Source organism: Monodelphis domestica, chromosome 4 (genome assembly GCF_027887165.1).
Source record: "Monodelphis domestica isolate mMonDom1 chromosome 4, mMonDom1.pri, whole genome shotgun sequence".
Taxonomy (NCBI): domain Eukaryota; kingdom Metazoa; phylum Chordata; class Mammalia; order Didelphimorphia; family Didelphidae; genus Monodelphis; species Monodelphis domestica.
This window is the reverse complement of record NC_077230.1, coordinates 101,039,300-101,056,403: the sequence shown is the minus strand read 5'-3', so window position 1 is coordinate 101,056,403 and position 17,104 is coordinate 101,039,300. Positions and strand designations below refer to the sequence as shown.

At 38.3% G+C, this 17,104-nt stretch overlaps 1 protein-coding gene across 2 annotated transcripts in view; it reads right to left on the bottom strand.

Moving 5' to 3' along the window:
* Positions 1 to 17,104, bottom strand: part of MRAS (muscle RAS oncogene homolog) — a 114,121-nt gene that overhangs the window by 35,527 nt on the left and 61,490 nt on the right. For both annotated transcript variants that reach the window (XR_008911150.1, XM_001365376.4), the window contains exon 3: positions 16,415 to 16,625. Coding sequence is in view for 1 of the 2 variants with exons in the window: in XM_001365376.4 (XP_001365413.1) it covers positions 16,415 to 16,607 (193 nt within the window). In the remaining variant the exon portion in view is untranslated. The remainder of the gene's footprint in view (positions 1 to 16,414; positions 16,626 to 17,104) is intronic.

Sequence of the window (17,104 nt, the reverse complement as noted above, 5' to 3'; positions counted from 1 at the left end):
CTTTTTTGTCTGAGGCGGGACTTTTTTTGGAGGGGAAAGTAGGAGAGAATTGTTGAGGGAAGTGAGTAGATAATAATGATGATGTTTAAAAAGAAAGAGTAAAAAGGAAAATACATCCATGAGACAATACACAAAGGAGAACAGAGGAAACTTCAGAAGGGACAAAGACAAGCAGTTCAATTTAGGTGCTAATAGATTAATTTACTGTATACCGTAGGAGGGCTACCTTATCTATGTTTCCATTTTCCAAGGTTTCTGTTACTCTCTACCTACAAAGTCAGAGCTCCCTGCCCCCCCAGTCTCTCCTACTTTCCCTTTCAGGTTTTTTTCCCTGTGTGTGTGTGTTTATATATATAAAGAATATATATAAAATATATATATGATATAAAATATATAGAGAATATATATAATATAAAATATATAGAGAATATATATATAATATAAAATATATAGAGAATATATATATAATATAAAATATATAGAGAATATATATATAATATAAAATATATAGAGAATATATATAATATAAAATATATAGAGAATATATAATATAAAATACATATATAATATATTATATATATATATATATATATATATATATATATATATATATACTCACACTCACAGGGAAAAAAACCTGATATATATATATATACACACACACATATATATATACTCTCTTTTCTTGGTCCTGGCCCTCACTGGCACTCTACAGACTCCTACACATATATATGGGGTGAGCAGAGCTTTGCTCATATCTGTGATTCCAGCCATCCACAGTTGGTCCCTACTGTACCTAAAATTATGTGTGAGAAAAGTTCAATCTCATATACAGCCCTCACTTCTTGGTTCTTCGTAGATGTAAATGTTCATGTATTTTTAAAGTTCAGAATAAAAATAAAAATTTTAAATGTCCTATTTCTTTCTAAGACAACTTGTAGATCAAAGGAATACCAAGGATAGACTAGACCTGGAATCTAGTAAGGCACTTGACAAAGTCACTTCTGACATTCTTGTGGAAAAGGCAAGCAAAGTGGGCTAGCTGATAGGCAGATTCAGAATTGGTTGAATTACCACATACAACAAGTCCTGATTAATGGGTAAATGGAAACCTGGAGTGAGTCTCTAATGGAATGCTTTGTGGTTCTGCCTTTGGCCTTGTTCCATTCTACATTTTTATCAAATGACTTGGGTGATGAAAGAGATGCATGCTAATCAAAAGTACAGGAGGCATGAAGTTAAGAGAGTTAATACACCAGATAAATCAGGATCTTGATAAGGTAGAATGATGAGCCAAACCTAGTATAATTTGATTTAATTTTCAAATAATTTAAATTTAAAATAATTTTCAACATTTTAAAAGTAGATTAAATTTAAGAGATTAATGCAAATCTTGGCACTTTGACTAACAAACACCATTTGCACAGCATAGGATGACAGAGCTGTAATTCATGTGGAAGAGTCATGGAGGTTTTAATGAACTGCAAGCCCAATATGTGTCAACAATGTGATTTAGTGACCAAAACATCTCAGGCTACATTAACATCTGCTGTGCTGTGGCTTTAGATTACTGTATTCATTTCTGGTTACAAAGTGGAATATTTCTAGAGGTCAGAGACTTGAAGGAATTAGGGATGCTTAGTTTAGAGAAAAGACTGTATAAAGGGGACCCCTTCCTCCCAGAGTTGTGAACTTTCTGCTCCTCCAAACCAGCCCATTAGCTTGACTGAAACACACCGAACAGAGAGACTTTAATTGGTTCCTGAGATATGGTAGACCAGGGTTCAGGGAAAGGAAGTGACATTGAGAAGGTGAATCTAGGAATGAGACCAGAGGAGAGGGGTTTTTTATCTGAAGGCTGGTGGCTCAGGAGGAAGATACACTTGTGGGCTGGTAAGATTAGGGTGGTAGGCTGGGGAATGTTTTTTTTTTTAATTTCCTTCCCTCCTTATTTCTTTCTTAGACTATATTTCTATTAAAATTACATTGTTAAAGGCTACTATCGTCCTTGTGACTTAATGGTTAATTATTTTAAAAATGGCAACCACAATAATCTTTTCTTTTAAAAAAAAATCCAATATATTTCCAAACCAATTTCTAAATATTGTATTTGACATAATATAAATTTTTCAGTATTACAAGACTTTGTTGGGAATAGGATAACTGCCTTGAGGTGTCTGAAAAGTTATCTTGTGGAAAGATTTAGATTTAGGATCACAGCAGAGGAAGTTGGAAAAGATCCTAAAGATTATCTAATCCAATTTATTGCCTCTAGGAGCAGAAAGGAACAAAGGGTAGAAGATTTCTATCTGAAATAAAAAAATTCTGGCTAAAAGTGGAATCACCTGCCTTGGGAGGTAGTCAGTTCTGGTTTATTGGAAATCTTCAAATGGATGACCATTTGTCAGGGGTATTGGATAAGTGTTTCTCCTCAGGTATAGTTTGAACCAGGTGATCTCTAAGGACCCTTCTAACTCAGAGGATCTATGATTCTACATTTGCAAAACAAAACAAAACTCCAACTGATACAAAGATCACAGCGGGAGAAAAGATGTTGGATTTTGGAAAGGCTACCTTCCTTCTAGCCGGTAAAAAAGTAAAGATGAAGTCAGTGTATGAGTGAATATTTTGCCCGGGAGGAAGCAGGTGAAGTTACTACAGAGGAGGGAATTAAAAAAAACAACCCAACAACAACTGAGTGTGGATGAGTGAGAAAAAAGTCAATTAAGTATCACCTATACATGGGGGGGGGGGTGGCATTGGAAACTCTAGTGTGGTTTTTCTTTTGAAACAAATATATAGCTTTTCCATTCATGCTTCTTAATTAAGAGGGAAAACATAAAATAAATAATATAAACTCAGTTTTATAATATGTTCAACTAAGAGAGGAAGGAAGGCAGAAAAAAGGAGAGGAGAGAAGGAAAGGGAGAAGAAGAAGAAGGGAGGGAGGGAGGAAGAGAGGGAGGAGGAGAGAAAGACAGAGAGAGATGAATAAGGAAAAACTTGGAAGAGGAAAGGAAAGAAGATGAAAAGACAAAAGGATGAGAGAATGAAGGAGAAAAAGGAAAAGAAGAAGATGAGAGAAAGAGGAAGAGAATGAAGGAAATCTCCATTTTTTTTTTTTACTTTTCAGCCTTGAGAACTAGGTAAAATCTCCCACCACCATGGCCCGGGCCCAGCATCTCCCTCGAAAATTCTTCCTTCCAGCAGGTGTATTTATTCATATCCTCTTTTGCCAAGTAGACTGATACCACACAAGGTGAACATTTTTCTATCTTCAGCTCCATGACAACAAAGAATAGATGAGTGCATCTGTTTCTAGTCTCCATGTTTCCCTCTAGTCCAAGAGGGAAAGATTTCTATCTTTTTTTGTTTTTTATAGACTTCTTTTATTTTTCCAATTACATGTAGCAATATATTTACCCTTGCTTTCTGACATTTTGTAATTAGGACTCTCACCATCCTTCTCTCTCTGGTATAGGTTATACCAATGCTTTTCTATTTTCTTCAGTAAAGTTAATTTCTTTCCCTATACTCTAGATCTTACTACCTTTTCAGGGATCTTAAATCCACAATCACTGCCCCTTCTACCTGACCCATCCATTTTCTCTAACTTATTTCCTTTTAAGAACTCATTCTTTTAAATATCAATAAATCTGTTCCAAACAATACATAGAATTCTTTTAGGAAGAGAATTATTGTGCATTCCCTCACTGGTAGAGAAAAACGTCTCAAGTCTACATCACACTTGGTATTCTGTCCCAGTATGACTATGTTCTTTTGGCTCTTTGAATTGACAACAGCCATTTTTTCTGTCAAGCACTATATCCTGACAGAAGGCAGCTAGATGGTGCAATGGGTAGTGTTGGGCTTGGATTTAGGAAGACCTAGGTTCAAATCTGGCCTCAGATACTTACTAGATGTGTGATCCTGGGCAAGTCACTTAGCCCTACTTGCCTCGGTTTACTCATCTGTAAAATGAGCTGGAGAAAGAAATAGCAAACCATTTCAATATCTTTGCCCAAATGAGGTCACAAAAAATCTGATGTGACTGAAACAACTGAAAAACAATAACATCCTGACAGAATACAAGCTACTTGAGGGCAGGGACTGTTTTGTTTTAATCTTAGTAACCCTACCAACCTAGCACAAAGCCTGGCTCAAAATAGGCACTTAAAATAGGTTCACAAATTGAGTGACTACAGTGGCTAGCAAATCCTAACCTTTTCTTAGTAAAATTTATTCACTCACTAGTTTTCATTTGTTTTTGATTGACCATCTGTAAACTATTGATTCACTGCGGCTATTGATGCACCCATAAAATGCCTCCTGTCCTATTAGTGTTTATAAATTATTTTTAATTGAAGTTCACCCAGTATTTGGGATGGAGGATCTTTCCCCTTTTTCTGTCCCAGAGAGAAACAAGTATGAGCCAGTATATGCTGGATTCTAGCTCTCTCACCCTACTCAGAGTTTTTGCTTTCTGGTTCTGGGTTTCCTTGTACTATTCCAGCTTGCATTATTTCCTGTTCTTTGGTGATGTCAGAATAAGCTCTTTTCTTTTGGAAATGTCTCACAGGGTAGACCAGTTTGTTCTGGCCCTCTAAAACCTAATCACCATTTATTCTTAATCTAATGAAATTGAGTTTTCATAAATAATTATGCTGGTCAGTCCTCTTCTACATACCAGATGTCCCCATATGCAACTAGTGTTGGTTTTATTTTGCTTTCTTTTGTTTTACTACTGGGGTAGTTAACCACCAACCTGGAATTAACTGCTCTTTGGAATTTTAACAAGGCAAACATCCTTATAGGGTATAAGTCATTCTTTAGAGAAAGACACTCATTCATTCAATCAATATTTATTTACTGTGAGCATAACACGGTAAGGTATTGAGGGAGGCATAAAAATGCCAATATTTGAGGTGCAAACGAATTCAGTGTTGAAGCTTCTAGGGAAGTAACCACCCCATGGGGTTATTGTGAGTTAAGGTACTTTGTAAATTCTAGAGTGCTATTTAACCCACCATCTATGATCCTGTAAAGAAGTCAGAGAAAAGAGTGATGCCCTTTGTGTCAGAACAATCTGGATTCAAGTTCTGTCTTTGATACACACTGACTGTGTGGTCATGCTAAAACCACCTAATTGGTTAGGGTCCCAAGAAACTGTCTAAGCCTATAAATCCCAGACTTGGTAAACTGTAATGGTGGTGGGGGTCTCCACACTGGGAGTTACCTAGGACTATAAATCATAACTAAGCAGTGCTTTTTTCCAGAGACAGCAAGAAGGCCAGTCTGACTGGAGCCAAAGTCTTCTGTAGGAGATAAAGTTGGATAGGAAAAGAACCTAAGGATCTTATATTTTATATATTCAAGATTCAGCATAAACTCTATGTTCTGTAGCAGGTCTTTCCTGGTTTTATCCCCCCCCCCCCCAAGCCTCTTTCCCCCCAGATGGTGTGGTCTTGCCCTTAGATCAGAAGTATCCTGGTGCCAACTGGAGCTAATGAAGCAATGCTCTTTGTGAACATTTACATCTTGGAAATGGGCAAATGCTACAAACCAAAGCTTTCAGGCTTTGATTTATTGATTTGTTGAGACTTAAGAAAGTGATGAGGAAAACATTTTCCAGGACACACCCTACTTTCCAACTGTTCAGTGGAAATCTAGTATGTATCTATTTCTATGTGCATTGTTTCCTCCATTAGAGTAGAAGTTCCTTGAGGGTGCAGGCTGTTTTTCCTTTCTTATTTGTATACTCAAGCACAGTGCCTGGCACATAATAGTAAATACTTGTTGACTGCTTAATTGATTCTGTAAGAAGGAGCAGTTCTGGTATTTTTGGTAGGATTACTAAGGAAAATATCCTACAGCAATTACTAACCTAAAGTAGTGTGTATTAATAGAGAGTAAAAGGTTACCAGTCAGATTACCAACATGTAATATCAGTAAAGGACTCTCCTCGACAAGGGATGTCTCCCTAAAAATACCCAAACTACTGAAGCAGTGTGATAGAATAGCAAGAGAAGGGAACCCAGTCTGAGAAATCTGGGTTCTAGCCTGTGTTCAGTTGCTTACTGACATTACATTACACTGACATTACAAGTCACTTTGCTATTTTTGGCTGCCATTTTCTCATCAAGAAAAATAAGAGCTTCCCTGCCTACCAGCACAAAATTGTTGTAAGGATCAAACAAAATGGCGCCTATGAAATTTCTTTCTTGACTGCAACGTGCTATTAAATGTAAGGCATCATCACTAAAAAGACTGGTAAAAGGATGAAACCAAGGTCATGCCAAACTCTAGGCTCTCTTTTCAGAAAGACTTGCTCGATGCCCTTGCCTCTGCTGAAGTGAATATGCAATACACCTCGCAGAGCTTCAAAACTTCATGTGGGAACCTGGGTGTTGATGTTAGTCAATAGCAGAATGGAAACAGGAATCTGGAAATGTGCTTTTTTCTGTTGGAGTCAAGATGATGTCGGCACAGTACCAATTTTTCAATTTAAATCTGTTTCAGGAACACTGCTGGCAAGAAGAGGGAGGTTAGCACTGCCAACATTAGTGCAATGGATATCTGGGCTCAGGGATGAGTTTCCCAGTGGGGAAGGTGCTCAGGGGGGCTTGCTGCAAATATAAACCATCCATTTCACAGAACACCCACAATGTACTAGAAGAGACAGACAGACAGACAGACAGACACACACACACACACACACACACACACTCACACACTCACACTTTCTCCTCCTTTCTCTTCCCTTAAAGTCTGGCATCACAAAAACATCTCTCATCTTCTAGAGTGACTAATGTTTTCTGAGTCTTAAATCCTCCTACTCCCCCTATATCAGGCATGGAAAAAAATAATTCTCTTACAGTCCTAGGGGAAAGAGAGATTAACTTCATCAAAAAGCTCATTTTACCATTAGACTGAACTTCAGCCACCAAACTTTTTTTTTTGTTTGCCAGAGCAGCTGACAAGGAACAAAGACACTATTTTAATTTTCATTTCTCTTTCCGTTCAAGACAACCCTGAAACATCCAAAAGAAAGGTAGATAGAAAAGGAAGGAATGAATGAAGGAAGGAAGGAAGGAAGGAAGGAAGGAAGGAAGGAAGGAAGGAAGCAAGGAAGGAAGGGAAGGCTTGAATCTTCCCTAGTCCTGTCTCTAGGCTCTAGTCCTGTCTGCCACAAACTAGCTATGTGACCTTAGACAGATCACTGTGTTTTCTGGGTCTGTTAAAATAAAGAGATTTTAGACAAGTTGACTCCCACAGTCCTTTTAAACCTCCAAGATCCTTTGATAGTGGAACATATAAATTAGGTACTCAACTTTTGTATAACCAAGCACTATGCTCAATATGAAAGAATAAAGGTGCAATGCACTGAGTATTCCTAAAATTATGCTCTACTTCCTGATTGAGTTTGCCTGATGATTCAGACTCTTATCAGAAAAGTTTGCACTGGAAGACTCAGGAAATGAGGAAATTCTGCATCTCAAGAGGAGGAGATCATTTTGCTCCATGGAGAGAGTGAAATGATGTAGTCAAATATACACAAGGATTTGGCAGAGGAAAATGGAATGCCCTTATCCTGCAGGAAAAAAGGGCGATGGTATTAACAGGTCTGGAAAAGACTGCTCTAGGAGAGGTCAATATGCTTTCATATTGTGGCAAAGCGACTAAGCACATGCTTTCCTTATGCACCAAGAACATCAACTTGCCATTACTAGCTCTAATGAATACCATAAAATTTAGCATGATTTATAATCTGAAAGTCATTTGACCTCTATGCTATCTTTCGGTCCTTATATTTTAATTGGGTGTATTCTGGCCACTAAAATAGATTCTCATTATGAAGAGCCTGTATGATGGAAGCTGCAGTCCTGGGTTTCTCTAAGCATTTTAGTTTCTTATCCTATCTCCTTCTCTCTAATCCATATAAGAGGGCAGGTTGGAGGGAGAGAAGCATATTTTTCCATCCTGTGGCAAAGCACCAGCCTAATCAAAATTCTCTTTTCTCAAACATTCTCTGAAATCAGGAACATTGTTTGATTTGGATTTCAGCAGGCTTCTCCTTTAAGAGGCCTTGCAAAGTAAACAGAATAAAGAAATGGCAAATAATTTTGCTGAGTAGATGCCATTAAAACAGTAAGTGTTTGAGAAAGAGAGTAACTAAGCCAAAAAAACCCAAACCCTACCAATATATTTATTGAAAGCAAGAAAAAACAGAATGCTGATGGTCAATCCAATCTGCCAATTTTGCCAAGCGGCCTTTAGCCATGGCACATAAAAGATGACCACCTTCCAGATCCTGAGCAATGACAGAGAGGGAAGAGACAGAGAATGGGGTATCCCAGTATTTTTTCATAAAGAAGGAGATGACAAGCCCATCCTTCCCCCCAACCCCCTTTAAACCCTTTACTTCTGTCTTAAAATCAATTCTGTGTATTGGTTCCAATGCAAAAGAGCAGTAAGGGCTAGGCAATGGGGGTCAAGTGACTTGCCCAGGGTCACCCAGCTAGGAAGTATCTTAAGGTAGATATGAATCCAGGACCTTGATCTTTAGACCTGACTCTTTACCCTCCAAGTCACCTGCTCTGTCTGTCCTTTTGAAAATAATTTGTTAGCCATTTTATCTATGAAAATGTAAAAAGACAACCTCCATGATTCCCTGTTCCAGATGGCTAATATAATTGATTTATCTATTTTATTTATGAAGAAGGGCTGAGAGTGTGAAAAGGGTGGGAGTGGAAATCAATTGTTCCCCTGTGTGCCTATGTGTCAGGATGTGAAATTTTAGGAGATAAATAAGTAGTCTAAGCAATGTCCAGATGCACTTGGCTAGGTCCTCAGTAGTTAATGGCCTCTCATGGGCTAACTCACTTAGAATTTGGACCTTGATCCACTTCCAGAGAGAAAACAGATGCACTCTTAGTGCAGATTGAACTGTAATTTTACATTTTTCTTTATTTTTCTTGTTTAATTTTTATTTTTATAGCAGGGTTAATATGGAAATATGTTTTGCAGGATTGCCCATGAATAATTTATATCCTATTGCTTATCTTCTCCATGGGTGGGGGAAGAGTGTGGGAGAGAGAATTTGGACCTCAAAATTAGAAAAAAAAGAATAAAACATTAAATGAGAAAAATTCTATTATTAAATAAGAAAAATAATATTAAAAATTAAAGATAAATCAATTTTTAAAAAAATCTGGGCTTTGCCTTGATAAATAAAAACCCTGAAAGGTAGTATTTGGAAGATTGCTAGACTAGATGTCAGGATATTAAAATTCTAGGGCCTGAGAGCTGCCAATGGCAGCCCTGCCTTGGGGTTATCTCAGCCTGGATCCCTTTTAGTCTCTAGTGTCTAGGTTGCTGCCTCTGAACTGAGGTTCTGGAGTCTGAGAGCTTCTAATAGCTTTCCTTTCCTCCTTGAGTTCATTGTTCCCCCTTCTCCAGATCAAGCAATAGCATAGCCAGGCAAAACCTGAGTTTAACAGGAAGGGCAAAAAGACAGCCCTTTTCAATGGAGCTTTAGCACTGAGCAGGAAGAAAGGGAGAAGGGTAGAGAGGAGCACGTGTTTAGTGGAACTAACTGCCAGGAAGAGGCTTGATTGGAAAAGGGCAATAACTGGGACAGCAGACGTCATGATTGCAGGCATGATCTCTCTTTTCTCTTTGTTCTTAATAAATGTTTAAAAGTGTTTAATAAATGTTTGCTGGATGGATGAATATTTACCACTTGCCACAGGGGAAACAGATGTAGAGGGAGAAAGGAACTGGAGGCAGACGGAATGAGTGTGCCAAAAGCTAAGCAATATTAAGTGGGTTAGCACTGCGGGGTTACAAGTTCTGCTAGCATTCCTAGGTGAAGAGTGCTAAGGAGGCACATTAGCATCTCTCTGAACAGTTTTAAGAAGGGAATGAAACATGGTAAGAAATATCATCTTGCTTTAATGCCTTCAACAGCTAGGAGTGAACAGGTAGAGGAAGCTGGCATGGGCAATTAGAACTGTACATGGGGTTGAGAAGAGGCAGCTCGGTGGCTTGATGGATTGGGGGCCAGGTCTAGAGATGGGAGGTCCTGAGTTCAAATCTAGCTGCAGCTACTTCTTAGCTGTGTGACCCTGGGCAAGTCACTTATTAACCCTCATTGCCTACCCCTCACCACTCTTTTTGCCTTAGAACCAATACACAGTATTGATTCTAAGGTGGAAGGTGGTGGAAGGTAAGTTTGCTTTTTTTTTTTTAAAGGAGGGGAGGGGAAGAACTCTATATGGCCTGGGAGTTTTTCATGCCTGAAATAAAATCACTGAGACAGAGTTGCAACTCAAATCAAGTCATGATTCATTTACTAAGTGCCTGCTGCCTGCCTAGGTGTTTGGGATTCAAAAATAAAATTATTTCTATCATCAAGGAGCTCACATTCTAATGGAGGGAGGGGAAGAGAAGCAATATGTATAAAGATAAGTAAATACAAAATATTTTTATTTTTATTTTTTTATTTTAAAATTTAATTAATTAAGAATATTTTCCCATGGTTACATGATTCATGTTCTTTCCCTCCTCTCCTCCCTCCCCCCCTCCTGTAGCCAATGAGTTTCCACTGGGTTTGACAGGTATCCATTTTTTATTTTTAATATTTTTAAATTTTGATTTAAATATTTTTAATATGGTTAGGGGCATATTAATAATTAGGTGACTCAGAAAAGGCCCTCCATAGGAAGGTGAAACTGGGCTGTGCTTGAAGGGAGCTAGAGATGCCAAGAGGCAAACATGAGAAAGAGAATTCCAAGTATGAACGCTTAAAGAAAAGTAGTAATGAAATCAATTTAGCAGAATAGGTTGGAGTCAGATTTTGAACTGCATTACATTCCAAACAGGTATTTGTATGGCGTCATAAAGGTGAGAGGAAGTTACTGAATGCTTCTCAAATAGAAGAATAACATGGTCAGACTTGGGTCAAATTGGCAGCTGAATAGAGGCTGGATGAGAGGAGAGAGATTGGAGGCAAGAAGTCCAATTTGGAGGCTACTGCAGTAGTGATATAGGCTTGAACTACAAGGGTGCTGGCTATGTGAGTGGAAAGAAGGGGATGGATATGAGAGATGCTGCAAAGAACCACAATAAGCACTAGCATATTGGGGCGTGGGGCAGAGAGAGGGAAGAGTTGAAGAGGGTTCCAAGAATACAAGTCTAGAGTGACAGGAAGGAAACTGGCACCCTTGACAGAAACAAGGAATTTAGAAGAAGGGTGGGCTTCATATAGAAAAGTATGATTTCATATTTAAAAAAAAAAACCCTTACCTGCCATCTTAGAATCAATACTGTGTATTGGTTCCAAGGCAGAAGAGCAGCAAGGGCTAGGCAATGGGGGTTAAGTGACTTGCCCAGGGTCACATAGCTGGGAAGTGTCTGAGGTCATATTTGAACCCAGGACCTCCTGTCTCTAAGCCTAGCTCTCAAGTCACTGAACCACTCAGTTGCCTCCTGATTTAATCTTTGAACATATTGCATTTCAGATGTACAGCAGGCAGTTGGTAATGCAAGGACTGGAGCTCAGGAGAGAGCTGAAAGTTGAATATGTAGATTTTGGATCTGTATGAATGGAGAAGATAATTAAAGCTGTTCAGGTCACTACAAAGAGAAGAAAAAGAGGGTCCAATGATAGTCATAGGTGGCAGGATGGTTATGAGGTTCCAGCAAGGGAAACTGAGGGAAAAGTCAGATCAGTGAGTCTTCTTTAAAGGAAAATAAGGCCAGGGATATGTTAGCAGCTATCGATAACATGATATTAAGAAGTTAGGGAAGTATTTAATGACAGTCTCTGTATTTATTTAAATCTTGATAAAAGTATATAGCATGTTTAAAATGAGTGTTTAAAATATATATACTGTTTAAAATGTTTAAATTTTTTATTTATGTTTAAAATATATATACTGGCTGTATTAATTTATACTTGGTTTGGAATCAAAAGACTAGTATTCAAATCCTACCTCTTAATATTTACTAGGTTGGTGACTTTGAGCAAAGGGCTTTTCTTTATAAAATAAAGGAACTGGACTCAAAGGCTCATTCATCTACAATATTCTGCAAGGTTATTTAACAACTCTCCCTTCCTTCCTTGATGACTTTTAAAAGATTCTATTCTATTCTCTTTTCAAGAAATGAGCCAATGTCCAGGGCTATTTTTTCCTCTTTAAAAAAGTTACAGGAATTAGAATTTTTATTAAAACTTACTTGTCTGTGAAAGTACTACTTTGATCTACTCCTTTGCAACTTGCTGTGCCCAGATGTATATGAAACTGCCCTGACAAATGGGGGAAAAGAGGCCTTAGAATGACATCTCGAAGAGCAAATGCAATGGAGCTTGGCCTTTTGCTTATTAGCGAAGTCGGCCCCATGTGCTGTTCTCACAGTTGAAACTCACCAGCAGTCCAACTTTCCCCACTGTGAATGTAAAAGTTGATCCGACTTTTATTCTGATTTTCTAAAAGCATGAAGACTTTCCGTGCTGAAGTAATCACTACTGTTTGACAGCTGTACCGGGGTTTTCATTATATCATTCTTTAGAGGAAGAAAAAAAAGTGAGTAGGCTTGTCTTGGGCATCAGCTTGATTTTTGACAGCCCACCCCTGCTCTGCAATCTTCCTGCTCATGAAATATCAGTCTCTTGGTGAATGCCTGCCTTTAAAAGCAGAAAACCTCATTTAAACTTAATAAAAAAAATGTCTGTCTCCTATCCCCTTTGTTAAGTACAAAGAAGGAACAGTGGAAGCTAGGTCACCATGAAACATGGGCCCATGGATGGCATGGGTTTTACCAGCTGTCAGGCACAAAAAGAGGGTTTGAAGTGGTTTGTGAAGCAATGAAATGAGAAGCTTCTGCCAGTGCTTTCATTAGCATGAGCTCACATCTCTCTGACTAATATTTCCTCCACATCTTAGCACAATTAGGAACAATTCTGCAGGAACTGTCGTTTGAAGAGAAAAGAGGGAGAGATGTTTTCTACAATATGAGTCCCTCGGAGAACTCTTAGATTAGACTGTTAAAAGAAGGAGTCATTTGCGCGTTGTCTCCTGGGAGACATGCCTCCCCCACCTTGGTCCTCATGAGTAACCAAAATGCTAACTATTCCACAAATAATCATGTACTCAAGCCCTGAAACAAAGTTATGGGGTGGGTGGAGGACTTCATCAATTACGATTCTGCTCTCTAATTCTTCAAGGGAATGTACTTTGGTGGGGATGTGGGAGTATATTAAGCTGTGCAGCAGAGGTTTGTTTCATAGTAATCTAGAGTAAGGGAAGTGGGGATGGATAAATGGGAAAGGAATGGCAAGATTCTTCTGGGGGGTCTGGGAATTAGAACATCTCTATTAGAGGCTTGGGAGAAAGAAATAGCAAACTGCTCCAGTATCCTTGTCAAGTATCCTTGCCCATGGATAGCCATGGTCCCTGGGGTCACAAAGAGTTGGACAGGATGGGTTAATGGAACAACAATTAGATGTTTAGTCGTTTGACTCTGGGCAACTCGGGCTGTACTGACTTCTTGTCTGGGGTGTTGGGCTGGGCATTCATGTTTTGATATAGATTGGCCTAGATGGCTTCTGGGGTCCCTTCTAGCTTTGAAATTCTATGTTTTTCCTTCTCTGGATTTCAATTTTGTCAATGGCAAAATGAGAGAATTCATGCAATTTAGAAGAGTTACCTGTAGTGCCTTTCACAGTTATGGCTACCAGGGAGAAATTCTAAAGCAAATAAGGAATAGGGGCAATCACAAAAGATAAAAAGAAAGATTTCTAATTGTATGAAACTGAAAACTTTCACACTATCAAGGAAATGGCTTAACATTTTGGGGCCTCAGTTTCTCCATCTGTAAAAGAGGAGGGGGGAATAGACTCAAAGGTTCTTTCAATCTCTCAATAAATAATCCAATGAGAAGAGAAACTATATCTTGGGGGAAATATATTTACATAAAACATCTCTGATAAGGACATGATATGAAAAATAGAGAGACATAAATATATAGGTTTTCTCCAATGAATTAGTGGTCAAAGAATATGAACAAAATGGTTCTTGAAAGAAGAATGGCAAACTTGGAAACACCATCTGGAAAACTGCTCCTTATGTATAAGACCAACAAGGCAAATCAAAACAACTTTGAGGTTTCACATCACACCCAGCAAAATGTTAAAAAATGGCAAAAGATGAGAAAAGGCAACGGGGAAAGGACTATGAAAAAACAAGCAGATTAAAACACTGTTCAGGAAGGAGTAAACTGTTCCAACCATTCTGGAAAGCAATTTGAAATGATACTAAGAAGTGACTAAAATGTTCATAGCCTTTGACCCAGAGATCCCACTGCCGGGCAAAGACTCCAGGGAGGTCAAAGACAGAGGAGAAAGTCTTACATACACCAAAATATTAAAGGCAGAACAGAACTGGCATACATTCACATCAAGGCAGCAGCTGGGTGGTTCAGCAGATTGAGAGCCAGGTCTAGAGACGAGAGGTCCTAGGTTAAAATCTGGCCTCAGATACTTCCTAGCTGTGTGACCTTGGCCAAGTCACTTAACTCCCATTGCCTAGCCCTTACCTTTCTTCTGCCTTAGAACCAACACACTATATTGATTCTAAGATGGAAGGTAAGAGTGAAAATACTCACACACACACACACACACACACACACACATATTTGTTCACATCAGCTGAGGAATATTTAAGCAAACCGCAGTACAACAATGTGATGGAATCTCACTGTATTGTCAGAATACAGAGAAATATGGAGTGGGGGCATAATGCAGGGTTAAGCAAGTCAATTGAGAAAACAATATACAAAACAACCTCAACAAAACAAGTGGAAAAGCCAACACATCCCTAAACTGAAAGCTATGTAATTATAATGACAAAGATTGCTCTCCCACTGCCCCCAACTCCCCTGCAACTTTACAGAGGTGGAAGACTATGTCATCAAGCTTAGCTGAAATGGTGATTAGTTTTGCTGAACTGCTCCTTCCTTTTCCTTTTGATTTTTTTTTTGGTAGCGAGAGGAAGGTTTATGTTCATACACAAAAGGAATGTAAAAACAGAATATATAATAATAAAATTATTTTTAACATGTCAAAATAAAGGATTTGAATGAAATTTTCTTTAAGATCCCTATCAGCTCTGATGAGTGACCCTGGACAAACCACATAATCTATATCTGCCTCAGTTTCCTCATCTGTGAAATAGGAGTAATGCTAGTTCTTAACTCTTAGTTTTCTGGTAAGGAATAAAATGAGATAATTATAATGTACTTAGCACAATGCCTGCTATATCGTTAGTACTAGATAAATGTTGGCTTTTACTTTTAGTGTCTGAAAAGGCGAGGACCCTGGTATAGAAGAAAGAAACTTTGTATTGTCTAAGACCAGGGGATATACAAAGTGACATTCCCAGATAACCTGGAAGATTTATAGAATTTTTAAAAGGGACCAAGGTCAGGTAGCATTTACAACTTTGAGCAGGAACTTTTTCTGGAAGGGACCTCTGAGATGATCTAGTCCAATCTCTTCATTTTACAGATGAGGAAACTAAGGCACAGAGATGTGAAATGACTTATACAAGGTCACAAAGGCAGCAGAACCAGATTTTGAATCCTCCCTCCCCTGACTCCAAGGGTTCTTTCCACCATATGATGATGACTTTAATCTTTATCAAAAGCCCTAGACTTTCCTCTCTCTTAAAACAAATAAATAAAAAAATAAGTGTATTTTGAGGATCATTGATTTAGAATCCAAAAGATCTTTGAATATTATTGATACCAATTCCCTCATTTTACAGATGAGAAAATCAAGGCCCTACTAGCTGTGTTGTAGACAGTAAGATAACAAAGAAATTTGGTGAACCAGAAAATTAGTCTTTATTGAATGTTTGATGAATGTGTTTCTTAAAATGGTAACATCTCAAATTTGTAAGCGTCCTCTATTTTCTTAAATGCGTTTTTACTGATTTTTTGTATTATAATAGTTTCTTTGAATAGATCTTCTCTTTCTCCTCACAGAGAACCATCTCACATAACAAACAGTGGTTTTTAAGAACAAAAAAAGAAAAGGGATAGAAATTATTGGCATAACTAAATCACCAAATTTTATGCTTCCAAAGCTAATAAATAGTTGCAATAAAAAAGAGAAATAGAAAACTTAGCAGTAGTAGTGTGGCGATGTCAGGATTTGAACCCAGTTCTTTTGATTGCAAATCCAATCAGTACATCCCAATCAAGAGTAAAACCTTTGTGGTATGCAATACTATCATTTGTACCCTGTCTGTCACTTATTATTTCTTCCATTTTGACTCCAAAGCATTCAAAATTAACCACACCTCCCATCCCCAAACAACTCTTTCAAGAGCCTTTGTTTCCCAAAGCTTACCATCAAGGATGGCCCACTGGTTGTCAATTTCTGTGTGCTTCAGGTAAGAATCTTCAATGGTTGGGTCATAGTCTGGCACAAAGATCTTCTGGAAAAATTGGATGGTCAGGGCGCTCTTGCCTACACCACCATCTCCAACCACCACCAGCTTGTATGTGGGGAGATTGTCACTTGGTACAGCACTGGTAGCCATGCTTCTAGGAAGTCAGACCTGGAGAGGCAAGACATGATGAATGAGATCAGCAGTTTTTACACCACACTCAATCCAGCACGGGAGTATGGCTCCCACTCCCCTAAGAGAGATTGATTAGCCCAGGTAGACAGCCACTTTGCAAGGAGGACACTAACTCCCTTAATCAATCAATATTTGTTAGGCACTTACTACATTCAAGGCACGGCCCTTGATAGGGAATACGAAGAAATCAGAAGCCTGCAATGAACATGATTCTAGGCATCCTCTTTGAGGACAGTTTCAGATTTATTTGATTTTTAAAAATCTACCAGCCTACAAAATAGACCAGCTCCATTGTCAGCAGATCTAATTGAGACCCTGGGAGACTAGAGGCCTGCTGTATTCTCCCTAGTATGTTCTTTGAGGTTGTATAAGATGATGCACTACACTATTACTTGGCACAATTACATCAGAAGGTAAAAGTAATCGAGCATTGGATTTGAAAAAGAGCAGATTAA